The sequence below is a fragment of the Aethalodelphis obliquidens genome, unplaced genomic scaffold (genome assembly GCF_003676395.1).
Source record: "Aethalodelphis obliquidens isolate GAN/ISIS:26980383/991018 unplaced genomic scaffold, ASM367639v1 scaffold3, whole genome shotgun sequence".
In the NCBI taxonomy this organism is placed as follows: Eukaryota; Metazoa; Chordata; class Mammalia; order Artiodactyla; family Delphinidae; genus Aethalodelphis; species Aethalodelphis obliquidens.
In genome coordinates, this window is record NW_020837947.1 from 14,747,008 (window position 1) to 14,767,746 (window position 20,739).

The window sequence follows — 20,739 nt, forward strand, 5'->3', positions numbered from 1 at the left end:
AACTAAACAAACAGTCGTTCTGGCCCGTGGGAGACACGGTTTATTCACTCTACAGGCCACACACAGTCTGAGCAGTAGCCTCTGGCGGTCGTGCCTCACCGGCACTCTTATCCCGGCTTTTCGGTACCCGCAGGGGGGCTCCATGTGGTGCGGGGGGGTCTGCCTCTGCCTCGCCCGCAGGATGGTCATGACAGTCACTGGACACACCGGTGGGTCAGGACGGGGATGTGCGGCAAACAGGGCCGTCAGGGGATTCCTGAATACAGCTGACCCTGAACGACACGGGTTTGAACTGCAGCAGGCCCACTTACACAGGGCTGTTTTCCAATAGCAAATGGTACACAACTACACAACCCGTGGCTGGCTGACTCTGTGGATGTGAAACTGCAGACCCAGAGGGCCCACTACAAGCTAGACGTGTATTTGCCACTGTGCTGAAGCTGGCGCCCCTAAGCCTGGCGTACGGTTCAAGGGTCAACCGTACCAAGAGGCAGTCTGTGGGAGAGACAAGGTTCGTCTTCCTCTGGGATAGTGGGTTTTACGTTTGAAGTAGGTCACTCTGTGATATGGAGGGCATCCCTTCCAGAGAGGCAGGGCTGAGAAACGGACAGCTGAAGCCGGAAGGCAGCAGTGGCTAAAGCCAGACGATCTTAGAACTCTGTTATCTAGGTCAGTTCTTCTTTCTGTATACACTTGAGTTGAGTTTCTCTTACTGCCATGAAAAGCGAGTTCTGACGAGCACAGTGAGGGTCAGACTTCGCTGGCCAGGAGCCCCTGCCTGGGCCACCAGCCTGGAGCCGGGGCTGTTCGGCGGGGCGGGCCCTGCGGGGGACGCGGGAGAGCACTGAGAAGCTGCCTGGGAGGTGGAGCCACGGTGGCCCGAGTCCCAGGCAGGTGGTCTCTTCCCATAGAACAAGGGTCGGCACGTCTGCTCAATCGCTTGCATGAACAGCTCTTCCTTTGCTCACGTGGGCCCCTACCCATGGCTTGAGACGGGAGTGGCACTGCAGACGGTCCTAAATTAAATCACACCAAAGGTCCAAAAGTGTAAAGAAATGTGCAGGAGGTCATTTACGACCATTAACACCTTTTTCAAGATTAGCAAACATTTGCTACCTTGAAAAGTTATAAGCTATGATTTCGTTTAATATTTTAAGGTTTTTGTTTGGAACTATGGTGAGTATTAAACCAGTCTTCACTAAATTGCACTTAAAAACCCCAAACCTACCAAACCTCTATTTCCAACAAGTTAAAAACAATTTAACACTTCAAGGAAATTTATCAGGAATTTAAGGAATGGCATAAAGAGAAAAAATTTTAATTTATGACATGCAAAGTGAATTTTTTTGGAAGCAAACTCTGTAAGTGAAATCAGAGTTTTGAAAGAGACGACTCCTCAAATTGACTATTTCTGCCAAATATTAACCTTATTTTCATTCTTTGATTTTGCAAGACTTTAAAATAGTATATTTTTAAGACCAACAATTTGATTATGTATTTTGAGAAACTCTCAATCTGTGAGTTCATCCAGGAGTGGCCTGGTCCCAGTGGAAAGATTCATGACAAAGAAACACTGAATATCTTTTCAAATTCTAAGTAGCATGTGCTGGAAACGAACACTCCCAGGAATACTCATAACTCCCTGCAACAACTATAATATTACACTGCGTTTTATTCAAATTATTGCCCTCTTGAAAAAAAAACTGGAGCACAAATTCAAGTCTTTGGTTTTGAAGGTACATTTGAAAATATACCTTCAAAACCAAAGACTTGAATTCGTGCTCCAATTTCATTAACTTCCAGCTTGAGTCCAGATAACGTGATGGACACTGCCACTTCCCATTCTTGACATCTGGCTGTTTAATTATTCTATTCGCTTAACTGTCTAAATATATTTGCATAAGTTTACAACAGTATCAGATGGAAGGCTTCATGAATCTGTCAATATTATATTTGGCCAGCTTAATGGAAAGGAAACGTTATGCTAAAAGCACAAAAGTTCTGAACAGGGAAATAAGCAAACTGCCCTTGCATCCACATAAGACATATTTGTTGGTAAAATATAAAAGAAAAGAAAGATGGGTGTTTCACCTGATTACTCATCTTACAATATATTCAGTCTTTTTCTTATGCTACGCTGCACACCGTCAGTTAATTATGTTTGAAAGCTGAAAGAACAAAGACTGCTTAGATGACAAATGAGGCAGTAAATGAAGCTGAGATAGGAATAAAGATTCAAGAGGGAAATATTTTGTTTCTTTTTTAATATGCATTTTGAGACTATACAAATGACCTGCAACTTACTTTAAAATCGACATTCTACCATTAAGTTTGACTCTGTACATATTACATGATATCCCCTGAGACAACTTAGAATAATGCAAAATGGGCTATTAATAATCACACAGAAAGCAGCAAACACATGTGAATGCATTCAATCTAGCCATAAAAGGGCTCGAGGGGGCATGAGAGGAGGTTACCTGTTCAGGCACCAAAGTTAACTTCTAAGACCAAAGCCGACTTACATGTGTTGAGTTAAACGGATGTCTTACAGAACTACAGTCAACATTGCTTTCTAGTACTTGTCTATCCAAGTTTAAGGCCACCCAGGAATGAAATCCAAAACTAAGTAAATATGCAGCAACCTCATTTGACAGTTTTCAAGTTCCAGTTTATCCTTTATCAGAGCTTCAAGCAAAAAACTAACATGTTTTGAGTTTGACTTCTTTTCATTTCCCATATCCAAGGGGTCACCCTGCCCACACTCTTGCCCCGACACACCGCTAATATATTGTGTTTTTCTCTTTCCTGACCCTAGGGAATAAGTTCGTGAAGGCAAAGACTTTGCCACATTCACCTTTTTATTCCTAGTGGAAAACAGAGTGGAAACATAAAAATTTGTTGAATGGACACAAGAGGAAAGAGATGGGAAAGGTCCTAATAATTTGCTGCCCGTTGATAATCCAGATGGATTGACCATGAATGGTTGACTTAGCGGCTGCTTAGAAATTTCTTCCGTGTGGAGGCCTCGATGTGATCAACTCGACTTTTTAGGGTCCAAGGATTCACTGTGAAGTAAGTTGCATTAAGCAAACTTACAAAGTCTGTTTTATCATCTAAATCCCATTTTATTCATTTTGGGTGAGGTATGACTTAGCCATTTTGAGAAGGCAGTGCAGAATGATGGAAAGAGCAACAGACATGAAACAGAAAAAAGCACAGGCAAGCCGCAGAGTAGGGTCCTAGTTTTCTCATTTATATAATGAGAGAGTTGAACTGGACGATCTCCAGCATGGTGGTTGGGAGACATCCAGGGGTGGGCTTCCTCTCTGTGTGACGCTGGTTTTAGTAGTGCTAATGACTCCAGAACATTTAATTTATAGCCCAGATCTCTTTACCGAACCCTAGACCCAATAACCAATTGCCCAGTGGACATCTTCACTTGAACTTACAACAAATGCTTCAGACTCAGAATGTTCAAAACGGAATTCGCTATCGTGCGGAAGAGAGAAAGCTACCCTTAGACCTGTTTGCAAGGCTGGCGTCTGGGAACTTGGCTTTTGAAAGGGTTTATACTGAACACCTGCTTCTCTTGCGGGAGTCTGGAATTTGGTGAGTGCCAGGCAGAGGGTGCCTACGTTCCTCTGCACTTCACCCCGTGTGCCTTTTCCCTTAGCTGATTTTGCTTTGTATCCTTTTGCTGTAATAAATTGTAACTGTGAGTATGACTATATGCTGAGTCCCTCTAGTGAATCACTGGGGGTGGTTTGGGTTCCCCCAACACAATTATTTGCCTCCTAAAATTGGTTTTTCCTCCTTTTTTGCTTAACTAAGTAAACGACAACCAGACCCACCTGGGGAACAAGTCAGACATTTGAGCCATTTTTTTTTTTTTTTTTGCGTTACGCGGGCCTCTCACGTTGCAGAGCACAGGCTCCGGACGCGCAGGCTCAGCAGCCATGGCTCACGGGCCCAGCCGCTCCGCGGCATGTGGGATCTTCCCGGACCGGGGCACGAACCCGTGTCCCCTGCATCGGCAGGCGGACTCTCAACCACTGCGCCACCAGGGAAGCCCTTGAGCCATTTCTGAATTCTCTCCTCCCCTCTCCTGCTTATTGAGTCCAGCTCATTCTACCCCCATAATCCCTCTGGTATCCATGTCCTCCTTCACCTTCACTGGCTCTGCTGCAGGCTAGGCTGTGTGCTTCTCGCCTTCCTAACTATCCGTACTACCACCTCCTAACTAGGTATTCATGCCTGTGGTCTCCTTTCTCTCCAAATGGCTCTAAACTGTGAACACAGTGATGACATTGCTCTGCTTAAAATCCACAGGTCCTGCAGAATTCAGTTCTGATTCCTAAGCTTGGCCCTCAAGGCCTCACACGACCTGGACCTTAGCTTCCTGCCCAGTGTCACTGCTCTCGCTCCGTCCACACCTCTTGTTGCCTGCACACACGATCACCATAGTACCACGTTCCATCTCACCTTGATGCTTTATGTGTTGTTGTTTTCCTGTCCCACGTCACCTGACTAGCCTCTTCTCATCCCTCACAAGTAGGATGAGGCAACCCCATGCCCAGCCTGAGCTCCCCAACCCTGCCAGCTCCCAGTGCCATCTGCTCCCATGGGCTCTGGGGCACCTCTGCATCCCTCTGTCTCTCAGGAGGAAAGAGCGCTCGGCTCTTTAAGGTGTTAATATATTTAACTGCTGCCCCTCACTAGCCCGTGAACTCCATGAGGGCAAGGTCCAGTCCTTTTGTTGTTCTGTTTGTTTGTTTCTCATGGCCTAGTGCACAGCACTCTTCAATTAATATTGTATGAGTGAATCAGAAATAAGGCATTTGTGTGGTCGCACAGTGATGCATTCATTAAGCTCGAATGCCCTGATGAATCATCACCATTAGCTTGAGTATCTGAAGTGCATCTAAAGGAAGAGGACAGTCACTGCCAAGGACAGAACTCTGCCCTGGACTCTCCTGGTGATGACAATAAAATCGTCTTCTCCAGAGCTCCCTTTTCTCAGACCCATGTGGTCCTCTACCTTCTGTCCATAACCCACCCCGGGGCAATGCATATGATTCTTTACTATGTAAATATTAACTGAAGTGTTTTCAGCAGATTTTTCTGAATTGCTTCCCACAAATTCAGTGCTGTTTATCTAAGAGACGTCCGCTTGCTGACCGTGGCTTGCCTTGCCCTTCACTTAAATCCTAATGTCCTTCTTCAAGTCTCTACTGTTCCCTTCCTACAATATATGAAGGATTTGAATTTGGAACCAAGCAAAGCCCAAATCCATTGGAAACACTGACTTACCTGTAAATGAAATTGCTGACTCCCCGGTGCATTAGGCAACGTACCGAGGAAGAGCCCTTCCCTACCACCTCATGGATGATGTGTACACATGTCCTCAGGACAGAGAGCACAGCCAACCTCCAGGCTGAGTGTCTGAAATGCAGGGTCAGGTAAACTTGAGAAACTGCTCTGGCAAATGCCAATCTACGTGCCTTGATTAGCAAGAATACTCAGTATCTCGGTTAGTTTTCAGGAATAAAAATTATTTAACAAAATGGTAAGAGAAGGGCCTTAATACTTAGGTAAGTACCTGATAGCTTTTAGAACATCTGCATCATTTAGTAGTTGTCGTTTCTCACAAAAGAGAAGGACATGCTCAAATTTTATACTCTGATTTGATAAAAAACCCAATCAACATCCAGTTTAGGACTACAGTGGCTTGGAGCTGACAGAGACCAGAGGCCGTCATCTCATCAGCGAGGTGAAGGGCCTTGGCCTGGGGCAGAGGCAAGACTTTAAGTCGAGATGTGGCAATGCCTCATTTAGGGCGCTCACCACGGCACCATCCTGCCCTTCATCCTGATGCTGTCTCACTTCTGGTGGAAAAAAAAAAAAAAAATTCCTTCCGAAGTTTTGAGAAAGGCGCTATATTGATTCAAGTGTCATCAAATAAGTTAAAACAGTAAAAACAACCCATGGTCCACACCTGCAGATGCTCTTAGCACTTGGCCAGGCCATGCCCAGCCATGCAGATGGGGGCAGGAGTCCTCGGGAAGGAGGGGACCAGGGCTTTGCTGCAGGTACAGGGTTGGGTGTGTGCGTGAGCCGTGGCTCTCCCTTCTGGGGAGGTGGGGGACAAATGACATGTATCCCACAAAGCATAATTTTCATGGTACAGCTCTATCATGAGGGTTAAATGGGCTTCTGTAGGCTAATTATCATCGATGTCACTGAAGAATTTGCAAGTGTATAATGCAGTTCATGATTCTTGCTGGCCTGTGGGTCATCCTTAAAAGCAAGCAAATGGCACATTTCTGCAAAGAGTACCAACAAGCTTCTGCAGGATCAGAAAAGCAGCCTCCACCAAAGGCCAAACACGGATGTGACAGACCCCAAGAATCAGTGCCCCCATACTTCCTGCTCCTTTATGAAACCCAACATGGTCCCGACTTGCCCAGAGTCTCAAGCTGCACTAGATACATATCGTTCTTGTCTCTCTGTGAAGCTATTTATATTTCATTAAAACGTCAGTGTGGTCAATCAGCTTAAGCCCTTACTAGGTACGGAAATGAAACACGGAAAGAAGAAATTGAAACCGCTAATCTATAAGCCGTGGGCCGTCCCTGAATGGCAATGAAAATAAGGATTTTGTGTAGTGCTTTCCTCAAAGGTAAGACTATTCTGGGCAGTGTATGCATTGAGAAAGATACGGTAGGAACACGTTTTATTGTATACATATTGTATGAGTGTGTGTGTGTGTGTGTGTGTGTGTGTGTGTGTGTGTGTGAAAGTCTAGATCTCTTTAGCCCTGGAGCATTCTGGGTGGTATCTTTATTTCGACTTTGCCCCCTAATCTTCTGAAGTCTGGTTTCAGAAGGCTGGTTTCAGAAGGCGGAGGTTTTCAGCAAACAACTTCAGGAGGCTTTTACTTTAAAATGAAGTTTCAGAAATTGACAGGAATCAGGAATCAGGAAAATATACACTGAATAAACGTCAAGGTCCTGTTAGAAAGTAGGTGTGTGGTCCAGGCATCCTACAGTTATTAGAACCGAGCTGTTTATTAGTTTCAGAGCTTCTTGACAACCCAAGAAAAAGGGGAGAACACTCAGGCCAACGATGTGTCTTGAAAAGGTATTTCCATCTCCTTGGGAAAACAGCACAGAAAACAAAGTAAATAACCCCAAAATACTACTGTCACTTAAGATCGGAAGAAATTCATTCAATAGCTAGAACCTACTGTGTGCCAAGCGCTGGGCCTGGCAGCCGACAGGTCAGGTTATAATCTCCAGGGACAGCAGGGACTGACTCTATTCTATCACGCTGGCTGAGCAGGGTCCTACGGCCTAGCAGATCACCCATTGGGCTGGTAGGGTTGACAATACTTTTGTGAAATTAAGGAACCAAATCAAGTCTCTCACCTGAAGAGATGACCAACCTATCCCCAAGAGAGAAAGAGCTCAGTAGAAAACAATTCTGGACCCCTTTGACCTTTTAAAGCACATTCATTAATGGGTGACAGAAACACCAAGATCCACATCAAAAAAAAAAAAAAAGGGTGACATTATTCTGATTTAGAAGATACTCAAGGCAATAGTTTCAACCAGGAAAGCCTGGTTGAAAAATGTCACAATGAAAAATTTACCTTTGAGCAACACAGCTTTCTGCCAAACAACCCAAAGTTTAGTTAGACAGTTTATCCTAAGTTACTACAATATTAAAGCTATAATGCAATTAATGGCTATCAAGCAATAAGGTTTTGGATATCATCTGCTCACATAATGGGATTAGGTTTAGAACAGGTCGTTTGAAGCCACTCTTTCTAATTGGACAGCTACCAGAATCAAGGCTCGTGTCCAGTAATGGATAGGATGTGAAAATAAGGCCATATAATCAGCAGGAAGATGATATAATATTTCTGAGGAGGCAATGATGGGGCTGAATCACGGTTTTACTACTTACTGGCTCCATGATCAGGGCAATTTACTTAATGTCTCTGTCCTCGGTTTCCCTCTGTGTAAACAAGGGCAGCGATGTTACCTACCTGGAAGGGGGCAGTGAGCATCAGATGAGTTAACATATACTGCTGAAAACGCTGTCTGGCTCTGATGTTAGTGCTGATTACAGTTTTAATTTTTATCGTTGTAATTTAAGTAAACATCCCTTTGTTTCTACTTGCTTTTTCTATGCATTTTTACACTGTTGACATTATAGTCTATGAATCCCATTTATTTTCCCACTAAACAAACCAGTTATTTCTCCAAGTCATTAAACATTATAAGCATATAGCTGCTGTATGTATTTAGAGACAATCATTCCGGTCCTGAAACTATCCAGACATTAGTATCTTTAACCCTCCCTTCAATGATTCCTTTTCGCATCACACATTACATCTAGGGGAAGAGAATGGATTATTTTGGGGGCTAGAAAGATGTGAGCTTATGTGCTCAACAGAGAAGATACGGAAGAAATAAAATCACAATAGAAGATCTGTGAAAACGTACAGAACTACTGTAGACAGAGTTTTTGTTTGTGTTTAATAATACACAGAGAGCAGTGCCTGCATGTTGATAACACAGGAAGGAGGACAGGATGTCAGGGTAAGATGCAGAGTAGCCCCGTGCACTTGAGATGAACTGGACATTCCGCCCTTGTCCTCAGCTTGAATGTGTGAACACAAAGAAGTGCTGAAGAGGGATTTATGGGCATTTTTTTTTTCAGTGCTGCAGAGATTCCCCATCAGGGTTTCCATGTACCATTAACTATTTATTGTCCAAAGACAAGAAGACTCTGTCTGAAATTCTAATCCATACACTTAATATTCTTCTTCTTCCTGAAATCTTCTGTTCTTTTTCCAGTGATGTGGTTACAGCGATATATTTTTTTTTTCTGTCTGTAATGCATTCTACTCCAAAGAAAGATAGCAGGTTCCAATTTAAGCCGCAAATGAAAACTAAAAGCACTTCAAAGAAGTCAAATAGATCTCCTTTTGGAATCCCATTGTTAGGTGGTGCCTCTCTCCTCTCTCCCTGTCCAAACTTTTCCATCTCTAAAATGGAGCACATTCCATTCTTTGTGACAAACTTATCAAAATTAAAATAACAACCTCCGGCTGTCAAAACAACTTCGAAAAAAAAAAAAAAGAAGTCACTTGTGGTTATTGTAAATAATAAAGAACTTACAGCTACCTATGCAATGATTTTTACCCATGTGAAAACTATTTCTTTAAATAGATGGCATAAAGGACTACAAATGAGTCATTTACTAAATCCATTATTTTATAAACTTTGGAGGGAACGCCAACCACATCACGGAACGGGGAGCTGGACTGACCATATGCAACTTGGAGAACCGACCTTTTGCAGAAGAGTCCTTGTTATAATTATTTTCAGGCCCAAACAAAAAACTGTCTCTTAATATGAGCAAGTACTTGGCACTTACACTTCAGGGAGAACTTTTCACATATCATTGTGATATTACAGCTTTGATGACAAGTTAACTCTTTGCCACCTGTAAGCAGACTGAACCGCTCCATAAAAAGAAAGAGCAAAGATAGTGGAAACCCAGGTTACTGGTCCCCATGGGCTTATAATAATTGTGATAGAGCGGCAAACACGCTGAAGACAGAGGATTCTGATGGGTTGGAAATATTTGTGCAAGTTCGACAAATTATGCATGGTGTCTCAGACAGAGAAGAGATTACTTCCTTTATTTTTAGGAGAATTCTCTTTATTTGTGTAATGTAGCTTGAAACAACTTTCAAAGCCTCTGACCTGCAGCAAATCACGGTCCATCCAGAAACCAAATTATCGAGGCTTAATGACTAAATGGACACAGAAATAGTATTTCACTACAGGCAACCGCATAGAGTGCAGAAACAGCTCATCTGTCCCCAGACACAGCCTGGAGCTGCCCGTTTTGACGCTTCTGGCTTTCCTTGTTACCTAGTACAAGGTCCAGCCTGGAACAGGGCTCACCAGCCTGGGCAAGGGAAACTGCTGGAAGTTTTGCTTTTCTGCCTCAAAGGCAATAAAGAATGACCCAGAGACCTTCTGTTGTGGCCATGCAGGAGGTGGCCCTGCCCATGCCCAGGGACAACCATTCACACTTACTGCTGTGAAGGGCCCCCTGGAGCTGTCAAGGCAGAGGCCTTGGAATGATCTCATTATATCCTTCCATTGGTTAAGGGCTCCCTCCCACTGCCTTCACGGTCAAGTTCAACTCCTAACTACAGGGTCTAAGGGCATCTGCAGTCAGGTGCCTGCCCACTGGTCTGTCTGGAATGATTCCCCCCTAAACGCTGCCCTTTTTCAGGACACCAAGGGCACTTCCAGGCAGCTTCTCTGCACGGCTGTCCTTTCCCTCAGGAGAAGCGAGCACCCCTTCCTCAACCCGGCACCTTCAACACTTTGCTTGGATCTATTGGTCTGTCAGCACTAAGCATCCAGGGCAGGGGCTGGGTCTTTCCCGCCTCGGTCACCCAGTGCATAGTGCACGTCAGACAGGCAACAATGTTTTGAATTGGAAGGGAACTTGGAGACTGTATCACCCGAACGTAAAAGAAGTCTCCATGTTTTTGCTCTGGCCTCTCTCCAGAGCTCCAAAAATGAATTTCTAACTGGCTGATGGATGACTTGATGGGGAAATCCAACAGGCACCTCAGACAACATGGCGCTCCCAGTCACCTCCACTGAAACACCAGCTCGCTCTTTGTGCGCCCTTCCTTCCAGGTCCTCGGGAGTCACCTTGGACCCCTCCTCATATTCCATCCATGTGCAGTTTCTGTGACTCCCAGTCGTCTCCTGGCCACACACCATCCTCTCCATTTCTACCACTACTGCCCCCATCCTGGGCCTATACCACATGCACTAAGGGCTCCTGACCTGTCTCTACTTCCTTCAGGTGACTGATGCCAGGTGGTCCTCCACCCACAAAATCTCAAACGTCCTAGTATGCCCCAGCATGTTACCCAAGGCCCCAATCTCTAGCCAACCTTCCCAGCCTACCAAAGTCCCACTGTGGTCTTGGCTTTCTTTGAGGTTTTACTGCATGGATCGTTTATGCCTTCCTTGTGGCAAGCGAACTGCACAAACCATTTGCTTTAATTTCCCGGTGTTGACGCTCTATTATCCAAGCATCCTGCTGTCCCTGAAGGGTGGCACCACCTTTTATGCTTTTTTTTTTTTTTTTGCGGTACGCAGGCCTCTCACTGCTGTGGCCTCTCCCGTTGCGGAGCACAGGCTCCGGACGCACAGGCTCAGCCGCTGTGGCCCCTCCCCTCGCGGAGCACAGGCTCCGGACGCGCAGGCTCAGCGGCCATGGCTCACGGGCCCAGCCGCTCCGCGGCACGTGGGATCTTCCCGGACCAGGGCACGAACCCGCGTCCCCTGCATCGGCAGGCGGACTCCCAACCACTGCGCCACCAGGGAAGCCCCTATGCTTTGTTTTATGTCTCAGTGTGCAGCACACACGGCATCGGAAATACACACTGACTGACCTACTGAAAAGAAAATATCAAGATGTTCAAAATTTAAGTTATTCTTGTGCAAAGATCTCATAAACCTTAATGTTCGTGGAGCGCTGGGACTCTCCGTGGCCATTTATCACTAACTTGGCTCACAGGGCTGGTACGAGGGGTAATGAATGAGTTCATCTACATAGAGCATTGGGGAGAGTGTCTGGCCTGTAGTAAGAAGAGCTATTATTTATTATTATTATTATTCTTCCCACTGAAATGAGGGCTGAGATTCATTAACACAAAATGTGACAAGCAGTTTCCACACAAACGGCCGTATGCCAAGTGATACAGCTTGGTGAGATATTCGATCTGTAAGTCCATATCTAAACACGTTAAGAAAAATATATTTAGACCTGATTTATAGCATTGCTGGTCAGTAACTGGTTTGAAAAGAAGGGCTACGGCACTGACCCCGAAAGGCTGGAGTTACAAGCAGATAAGATAGGTGGGCATTTGAGCCTGTCCCCTTAGTGTCTTACAAGATGTGCTTTTCCAGACTGGGACTGGAGTGGAGATCCTGATACTGTGAGGTCACATCAGCAGAGGACACCTTAAGGACCCCCGTGCCCTCCGTGCAGCTGGCTGACCCCCTCACACTGGGTTGGCTCAGCCGTACGTTCTACACTGGACTCCCCAGTGTGGACAGATCAAGGGAACCAAAGGCAGGGTCTCTACCCTGGGGAGGCCTGGATTAACAGGAGACACTGGGTAAGGCGACTTGATAAAGGATAGGACACCCAAAGGAAATAACTGCAAGAGACCTTAGCTGGGTAGAGCTGGCAGCACAAAGGCAGAGGTGTGCTTGAGTGAGAAATGCAGTGTTGGGAGGTGAGTAGGGGGTCACAATGCCAGTCCTGGGGGAAGGTTCTGGAGTGAGTAAATATGTCTTCAGAGAAGAAACACAGATAAATTTGAGAACTGGATGATGGATTTTGGAAGGAACAAAGAAGCACGGGGGTTACCCAGTGACTTTCACAGGCTTTACACTCCCCAGAGCTGATTCTTGGGGTTGGGGTAAGTCTCAAACAGGAGACTGACATACACTATGGATTCAGCTTGTATTCTTAGCCCTAGGTCTCCCCCTCAGCACACTGGCCAAGGGCACATACGTAATGCAGGTACCCCTGGAAATCCTTACAGAAGGGTGGCAGTGTGACTATGAATTTTCATTCTGGGTCTTCCAGGGACTATGTACATAAATACCTCTGTTTGATCACTTAACTCAACATAAACTATTTCTCTAATACCTACTTTATACTTGTTCCCTGATTTAATTAGATCTGGCTATAGTCACTGGTATAAAATGTTTTGAATTTTCAGTGATACCCAGAAAACAGCAGGGGGGAACCAACTTTTCCAAAAGCAGTATACCACAAATGTTTTATAGGGACATATACTATTTTTATTTTAACGTTCAATCTGATGTCCATGGGTGGATACTCTGATGAACACGTACATAGTTAAGCCTGTGAACTGCTATGAGCTCCAGATAACATCAACCATATTCCTCCCTCAAATTACAATCCCAGTTGAAAGCGCCATATTCTTCTTCTCAATCTAGCTTTTCTTCCTGTTCATTCATTCCCACCAAATGCTCCAACCGACTCTGATGGTGGCCCATTTATTTAATTTGAAAGCTGGTACTTTGGTTTGTATTAATTTTATTACCCTTTCTTAAACTGCTTAGCGGCTTCTGACTATATGCCTCTTAGTACAGACTAGGATAACAAAGTGAACAAAGGCAACCAAGAGGCACAGAACAAAGAGAAGCGCCACGAGCGCCAGACACTTTCATGGATGTCTTTCCTTCTGACTTGCGTATATCTTGATTGGCAGTTTTATGCTCTGAATCCAAACTGCTAAATGTGGCAGGAAACAAGGAGGCTAGAGACGGAAGTGGAAGAGGAATGGGCCAATTTCATCAATCCCTAGAGAAAACAAAAGGTCAGTACCCTGATGATAGGGGTGGACACTTAAGCGCCACAAGTACCCTTTTCTAGGTTCATAGAAAGTAAGAAAGACAGAGCCTACACATAGGGATGACTAGTGGTAGGTTAAAAATTTAAGCCAATTAAAAAATAATTAACTCAATAACAGAAATATCTGGTAACGTTATTACTCGGCACGTTTCCCTGGCTGAGGCTGATTTCATTTGAAGTAATTTTATATTTATGCTAAAAATATATTAGCATTGGGCTTCCCTGGTGGTGCAGTGGTTGAGAATCCGCCTGCCAGTGCAGGGGACATGGGTTCGAGCCCTGGTCTGGCAAGATCCTTCCTACATGCCACAGAGCAACTAAGCCCATGCGCCACAACTACTGAGCTTGCACTCTAGAGCCCCAAGCCACAACTACTGAGCCTGCGTGCCACAACTACTGAAGCCTGCGTGCCTAGAGCCCGTGCTCCGCAACAAGAGAAGCCACAGCGATGAGAAGCCCTCACACTGCAACGAAGAGCAGCCCCCGCTCGCCACAACTAGAGAAAGCCCGCGCGCAGCAACGAAGACCCAACGTAGCAAAAAATAAAAATAAATAAAATTTTAAAAACCACAATATTAAAACAAAACAAAACAACATTAGCATCAAACTCAGGGAGAAAAGGTCATTGAAACAAATGGACTAGACCTAGATAACAGTATGAGGTAGAGGGGCAAACATTTTCCTGAGTCACAAAGCTTCCTGTGTCTCATCAACCTGAAAAACAGTTTCTGGAAATCGAGAATGCTGCTGGTCACTTCCCTTCTGCTGAAACATGCCAGACTGAAAAGGCAGGGATGAGTTATCTCCTGCTGGACAGACACACGTGTGCCTCTCCTCTGGACAGCGGGAAGGGGGCATGGTCACAGAGCAACTGGGCCACTTCTTGCAGCCACGTCAGGATAAGAGGAAGTGAGGGATGCCTGCTCCAGAGGAAGGGCACGTTTGGGAGAAAGCAGGAAATCCTGATGTAGAGATAAGAAGAGCAGTGGGAGAGAGACTCAAGCTGGGTGGAGAAGAGGAACCCGACCAGGTCCACACAAATGGGGTGAAAGGACACAGCGATACAAAGAAAGTGAGGCCAGATGGGGAGGGGAGGCTTGCGGGCAATGTGTGCAGCGAGTCTGGATGATTTCAAACTAATCACAGAGATTTCAGGTGTCGGGTTAACTGGGGCCAGGGAACATGGGAGTTAGGAAGGTCACTTGAAGAGACTTAAAAAAAATAAGCTAAGAGGGCTTCCCTCGTGGCGCAGTGGTTGAGAGTCTGCCTGCCGATGCAGGGGACACGGGTTCGTGCCCCGGTCCGGGAAGATCCCACATGCCGCGGAGCGGCTGGGGCCGTGAGCCATGGCCGCTGAGCCTGCGCGTCCGGAGCCTGTGCTCCGCAACGGGAGAGGCCACAAAAGGGAGAGGCCCGCGTACCAGGAAGAAAAAAAAAAAAAAAAAAAGCTAAGAGTTTCTTTATTTGTCGGGGGGGTGGTGGGTGGTGTGTGTGGGGAAAGTAAGGCAAGAGGAGAGTGAGGGAAAGGAGAGAGGAGGAGTGGATGATTTTGCAGGAAATATGCCCAACGCTGAGCTTCCGACAGACCTTCTGTGTGATCTCACAAGACGGGAAGCTCTTGACAACACGACTGCTTAGCCATCTCATTTAAAGGCAGCTTGGGGGGACTTCCTTGGTGGCGCAGTGGTGAAGAATCCACCTGCCAATGCAGGGGACACGGGTTTGAGCCCTGGTCCGGGGAGAGATCCCACATGCCACGGACCAGCTAAGCTGGTGCGCCACAACTACTGAGCCTGTGCTCTAGAGCTCGCGAGCCACAACTACTGAGCCCATGCGCCACAACTACGGAAGCCTGCATGCTGAGCGCCCGTGCTCTGCAACAAGGGAAGCCACCCAATGAGAAGCCTGCACACTGCAACCAAGAGTAGCCCCCTCTCTGCAACTAGAGAAAGCCCTTGCACAGCAATGAAGACCCAGCGCAGCCAAAAATAAATAAATAAATAAACTTATTTATTTAAAAAAATAAAGGCAGCTTGAGGAGGGAGTGTGTGTACCTGGCCATGAACCTCTGGAAAATGTGAGGAGTAGTGCACTGGGTTGAAACCTACAAGGTCTGAGTTAATTCACGCCTAACCGAGTGCACCGAGTTTGTAACTATGCATCCCTGAGTAGGGTCGGTGTGCCAGGAGGAAAACACCTCCCCACTGAGCTGCAGAATAACTTCACCACTGACCTGAATCAGATGCAGCGGAAGCAAAACATTCAGTACATACTTTTACAGGAGAGGGAGGAGAACGGAAAACGAAGTGAGCTTAACTGAAATGTGAGAAAGAAAACGGCAATGACTTGGCTGGGTGGGGCCCCAGCTTGCGCTTTCACTGGCCCCCGTTCCCCGCAGACCAGTAACTCTCCACCCAGCATTCGCTGTGGATGACATCACTGATTTCCCAAACACGCTCCAGCAGTTTCCTGCTTTCCAGAGTCAAGCTAAGCGAGGTTGTCAGCGGGGCACCTGGGTAGAGATGTGGCCAGGTCAGGTCACAGGGTGGAAATGAAGGCCACACCAGGGCCCGTTTGCTCGTTCAATGCGCTGTTTGTTTTACTGATGATGTTTTAGTCCCCTTTCCCTGGACAGATTTCCGTGCTCTGATGGGGCCAGCCCAGACCAATCATGGCATGTACATATATATTCAGTGCCCAGGATCACACGGTCTGTTCCAGAAAGAGCACAGGGGCCAAAGTGAAGGGTGTAGGAAGGGACAGGGGAACTGCCCAGTGAGAATCACTGCTCCAGACGGACTGGGAGCTCTGACGCACTGCATCTTACAGCCCCCAGCCTAGATGCTTCTCTCTCCCCATTGGTCTGTGAGGCCAAAGCCCTAGGATTCTCTCCACAGTTTCAAGTAGCCACTGTGTCCCCCAGAAAGGCTCTAACTGGCACCGAACACCACGTAAACGCTGTAGGAAGTCTTAATCCCTTCAGGGTAAACTGCAGGATGGCTTAAGCCCAAGATTCCAGCTCATATTCTTGTCCTTAATAACCATTAGGTCCTAATTTTGTGTCCTAAGTTTGTCAACAGAGAAGACTTCATATTCAAGAGGACTTCTAAGTTCCTCTAAGGAGCTAATCTCATTGCCTTGATGTGATAGCAAAGGAAAAGAGTCCGAGACACCAAAAACTACCTTCAAATGGACTTCTGCTAGGAATTCACACTTGGTTGGACACCTCTCCAAGCCAACTGTTCTGACAACACGTCACTGTGTGAGGAAGCCCCGCACGAAAACAAATTAACATGGAAAAAATGATCTTGCATTTCCTTAGCAGAGTTTGGGGCCAGCAAACATCTGACAAGACTCGACAAACCATACTCAGGAGCGCACTTCTTAGAGGAACATTCCAGCTCTTTTGTCCATTCTTTGGTGTCCCAATTTTCAGGTGCTAAAACACTACAAGAAAGCCAGGAAGGGCAAGATGATTCTACCAGCCTAATTCCGCCTGCCATACCTGTACTCTGACTCCCTTGCAACTAACTGGCCCTGGCTAAACGTTTCCCCAAGTACTTTCAGTTTACCATTTCTCTATTTATTGTATTTTCATGTTATGAAAGTGACATATCCTTGATGCAGTCATTTGAAATAAGCAGAAAAGAAAAGAAGCTGTTCATAATATCACAGCCCCCTGTCAACATTTTGGTGTCTTTTTAGTCTTTTCTATATGGAATGTAATTTAATTCCCAATAATGTAATTTTATAAACTTTGCTTACATATTAATGTTTTTATGTCACAAAATTTATGTCAAGTGATTAAACAGCCCTGATAAATTATAAAAACCTAAAGACAATATCAAAGCAATGGGACCACCAGACAAAGACCACCTACTAAACTGGGGAAGGGGTGGGGAATGAGATTGTTTTGGAGAAGTTTTATAAGTTATGAGATTTATTGAGCACTCGAAACCATAAGCTTTTAAAGAATTTTTGGAAACTTAACAGGGTAATCTGTAGACTATAGGGCTGGAAAATCTTAAAAACAGTCTGCTCTTTTCTCCCCACATCAAAGATCTGGATTTGCTAAACTATTTCTTACAAGGAGAGGTACTAAGTGGTGGTGTGTTGGTCAAGGATTTTATACTCTTTTGTAGCTTTCAATAATATGATGGAAAGAATATACAAGAATAATGCCATTAAAGAGAGGCAAGGATACACACGGAGCTTAGTAGGAACGAAGATATTTTAGGAAGGAAAAATGAGATAGAAAACACTGCCAGTGCACGTAAGGATGGGGCAAAGGTCTTAGATGGCCCTAGCTGAGGAACCCATGTATGACTGGGTGTTTCTATAAAAACAGCACCAGGAAGTGAAATGTACTGGTAAAGTGTCTACACCAACTGGAGGTCACAAATTGGTGATCAACTCCAATTAAAGCAGTAACTAAATAAAACATGATGAAGTCATTCAGTGGTAGAAACTTTGGCCTCTAAGTAAGGATGGAAGGTAACGTAAATATTTAGAAAACTAAATCTGGAGGGGAAAAAACCAAACTCTCCAGCACTTCACCGTGCGATCTGCCAAAGTCAGCAGAGCTGGAGATGTTCATTGTTTGAGGAGGGGCATGCCTGTGTTGAGATCCTCCACTTTCAGACCTACTAGGCAGCCAGGAGGATGGGCGTCCCCTGAGGACACCCCAGAAGGGATTTCTCCTCTGCTGTAAAGCCCACGGTGCTCTGCACGTGTATGATTTTCCTTCCAGCATCTGTCGTAAGGCCCCTCGGGAGAGGACTGGAGCTCGTTCACCCCCATGTGGCTTACGGCACCTCCCACCCGACAGGTATAAATGAATGCATGAATGAATGAACGAGCCATGCAGAAAAACGGAGGGGCTTTCTGATTTTGAGGTCTCAGTTCGGGCTTTTTTCCTGGAGGGGAGAGACGGATGTGTGCTTCAGAGGCACTCGAATAAGCCCGTGTTGAGTCAGGGTGATTCATCAGGCTAGAATTTTCCCACCTGCAGGAGCCAGGCCCCCCCAGTGTCCCCATCCCCCTTTGCCTCGGTCATCTCAGCAGGAAATTACTACACTGGGTCTCCCACACGTATGATGAATCTTAGAAGCATTCTCACAGACTGTGGCAGGGCCCCGGACGGGGTCAAGTAAAAGTAAATACCAGCCCTTATTAGGCGATCCTGGCCTCCTGCGTTGCGTTTGCCCCGGACACCAGCAGCTTCCTGCTCTGTCACAGAAAGCAGACCGCAGGTCACCGCCTCCACATGATGCTTCCTGACCTCCAGGAACTGCTTCCTTCCTCGCTCCTCACGTGATTGTTTTGGAGGATTTTACCGCGGGGCCCTGCCGCTTACAGCTCCACCCGGAGGTGGAGGCTCGGGACCTCCTCAGGGAACCCAGGCAGCCGGAGGCCACCCCTCGAGGACTGCTCACACCTTCATTTTCTAACTACCAGCCCGGCGTCCAGGAGGAGCAGAGGGGCGGAGGGATGGACTCGTGGTCATGCACACACACACAAGCTGTGGCTGATGGAACCCTGGCTTTCCAGAACTGGTCTTACAAGGCTGTGGTTGTGAGGGTATTAGTTGAGGTGGGAGGAGACTCACAAGCAACTATTTGCTTAGTGACCCCACAGATTTAAAATTATGATTGGTATTTAATGACTCTTAAATGCTCAGATACTCAGAAGGTATCATTTATTGACTCACGATTTTTTATACCAAACCACTGTCTTTGTTAATTCCCTTCTATCTACCTTTACTAGCTGCCTGAAGTGGAGAAAGCTGCTTTACTGGGGGCTCCCCACGGCATGGAGCACAGGGCCATGTGCACGTCCCCTGAATGAATGAATCTGTTGGGAGAACTACTGTAGGATTTCAAATCTGTGCAGGAAAAGACAGGGCAGATTAGGAACTCAGCTAATTCCCTCCTCAGTTGTGTCCACTGTTCCATGCTCTTTGGGACCCTCGTGGCCGCTTGTCCCTGGTCCCTCTGGGCGGGTACTACCCGGCTGTGCTCTGCTAAGCAAAGGCCTTCATGGACTGAAGACCAGATCTTTGACCCTGAGGAGCTGCCGTCAGTGAGGCCATTCTAAGGAATATAAAGCAAGCTCTCCTCGTGTTTTTGTTAACTGAGGTAAGATTAAATTATGCTCAATAAATTTTACCCTTTAAAAACGTGTAGGTCTATGAGTTTTGACACACGTATACAGTCATGGATCCACCACCACAATTAAAATATAGAGCAGGCGTCCCCAACCCCCAGGCCATGGAACGGTATTAGTCCGCGGCCTGTTAGGAACCCGGCTGCACGGCAGGAGGTGAGCGGCAAGGGAGCGAGCGAAGCTTCATCTGCTGCTCCCCATTGCTCCCCATTGTTCGCACTATGGCCTGAAACGTCCCCCCTCCCCCATCCGTGGAAAAACTGTCTTCCATGAAACTGGTCCCTGGTACCAAAAAGGTTGGGGACCGCTGATATAGAGTATTTCCATCACCCACAAAAGGTCGCTGGTGCCCCTCTGCAATCTGTCCCCTCTCCCCGTCTGCCCCCTGGACCACTGATCTGAATTTTTTTTTACCTTCAGTTGCACCTTTTCTAAAATTACCATTCAGAACCTGTTTTATTTGAACCCTTCTCTCTCTTCCAGCACCGTCGCTGTGCCTCCCTCAATGGGAAACTCCAACCGCCAGCTCCTGCGGTTACTCTCTGGTCTCCCCGTGCCGCCTACGATGGTTCTGCCCAGACCCTCGAGGGCTCCTGTTACCCCGTTGGCTCCGGAAACATGGCAGTTTTCCTAGTACCATCCTTTACCGCTTATTTCTCTCGTGCATATCCTTGCTTCTCCCCTGTGTCCACCCTCATGTATATTCTTAAAGCTCTCAGGGCCTTCTTCCTGCCTGTTCCTTTCTTCTGAGTGCTGTGTCTGTATTTCTCATGGATTCACAGACCATTTTATAGATCCTATAAGCCCTTTCAGCTCTCTACGTCCTGGCCAGACGCATTTCTGCCTCTGCCCATCTGTCTTCTTGACTGTGCTCCTTCCGCGACGGACAGCATCGCCGTCTACACTCAGGCTAGAAGTGTCCTTTGCCCCGAGCCCCACGTGCAGGTGGCTACCTTCAAAATATACCTCGAGGGTTTCCCTGGTGGCGCAGTGGTTGAGAGTCCGCCTGCCGATGCAGGGGATATGGGTTCGTGCCCCGGTCCGGAGGGAGGGGCCATAGCGGCTGAG

General features: G+C 46.4%; 1 protein-coding gene across 4 annotated transcripts in view; it reads right to left on the reverse strand.

Moving 5' to 3' along the window:
• MTHFD1L (methylenetetrahydrofolate dehydrogenase (NADP+ dependent) 1 like) overlaps positions 1 to 20,739 on the reverse strand; it is a 194,147-nt gene that overhangs the window by 26,614 nt on the left and 146,794 nt on the right. The window contains exon 27 of one of the 4 annotated variants that reach the window (XM_027083508.1): positions 6,898 to 7,156. The exons of the other annotated variants lie outside the window; for them this stretch is intronic. Coding sequence (XP_026939309.1) covers positions 7,118 to 7,156 — 39 coding nt within the window. The 3' untranslated portion in view covers positions 6,898 to 7,117. Of the gene's footprint in view, positions 1 to 6,897; positions 7,157 to 20,739 lie in introns of those variants that run through there. 4 annotated transcript variants of the gene reach the window in all.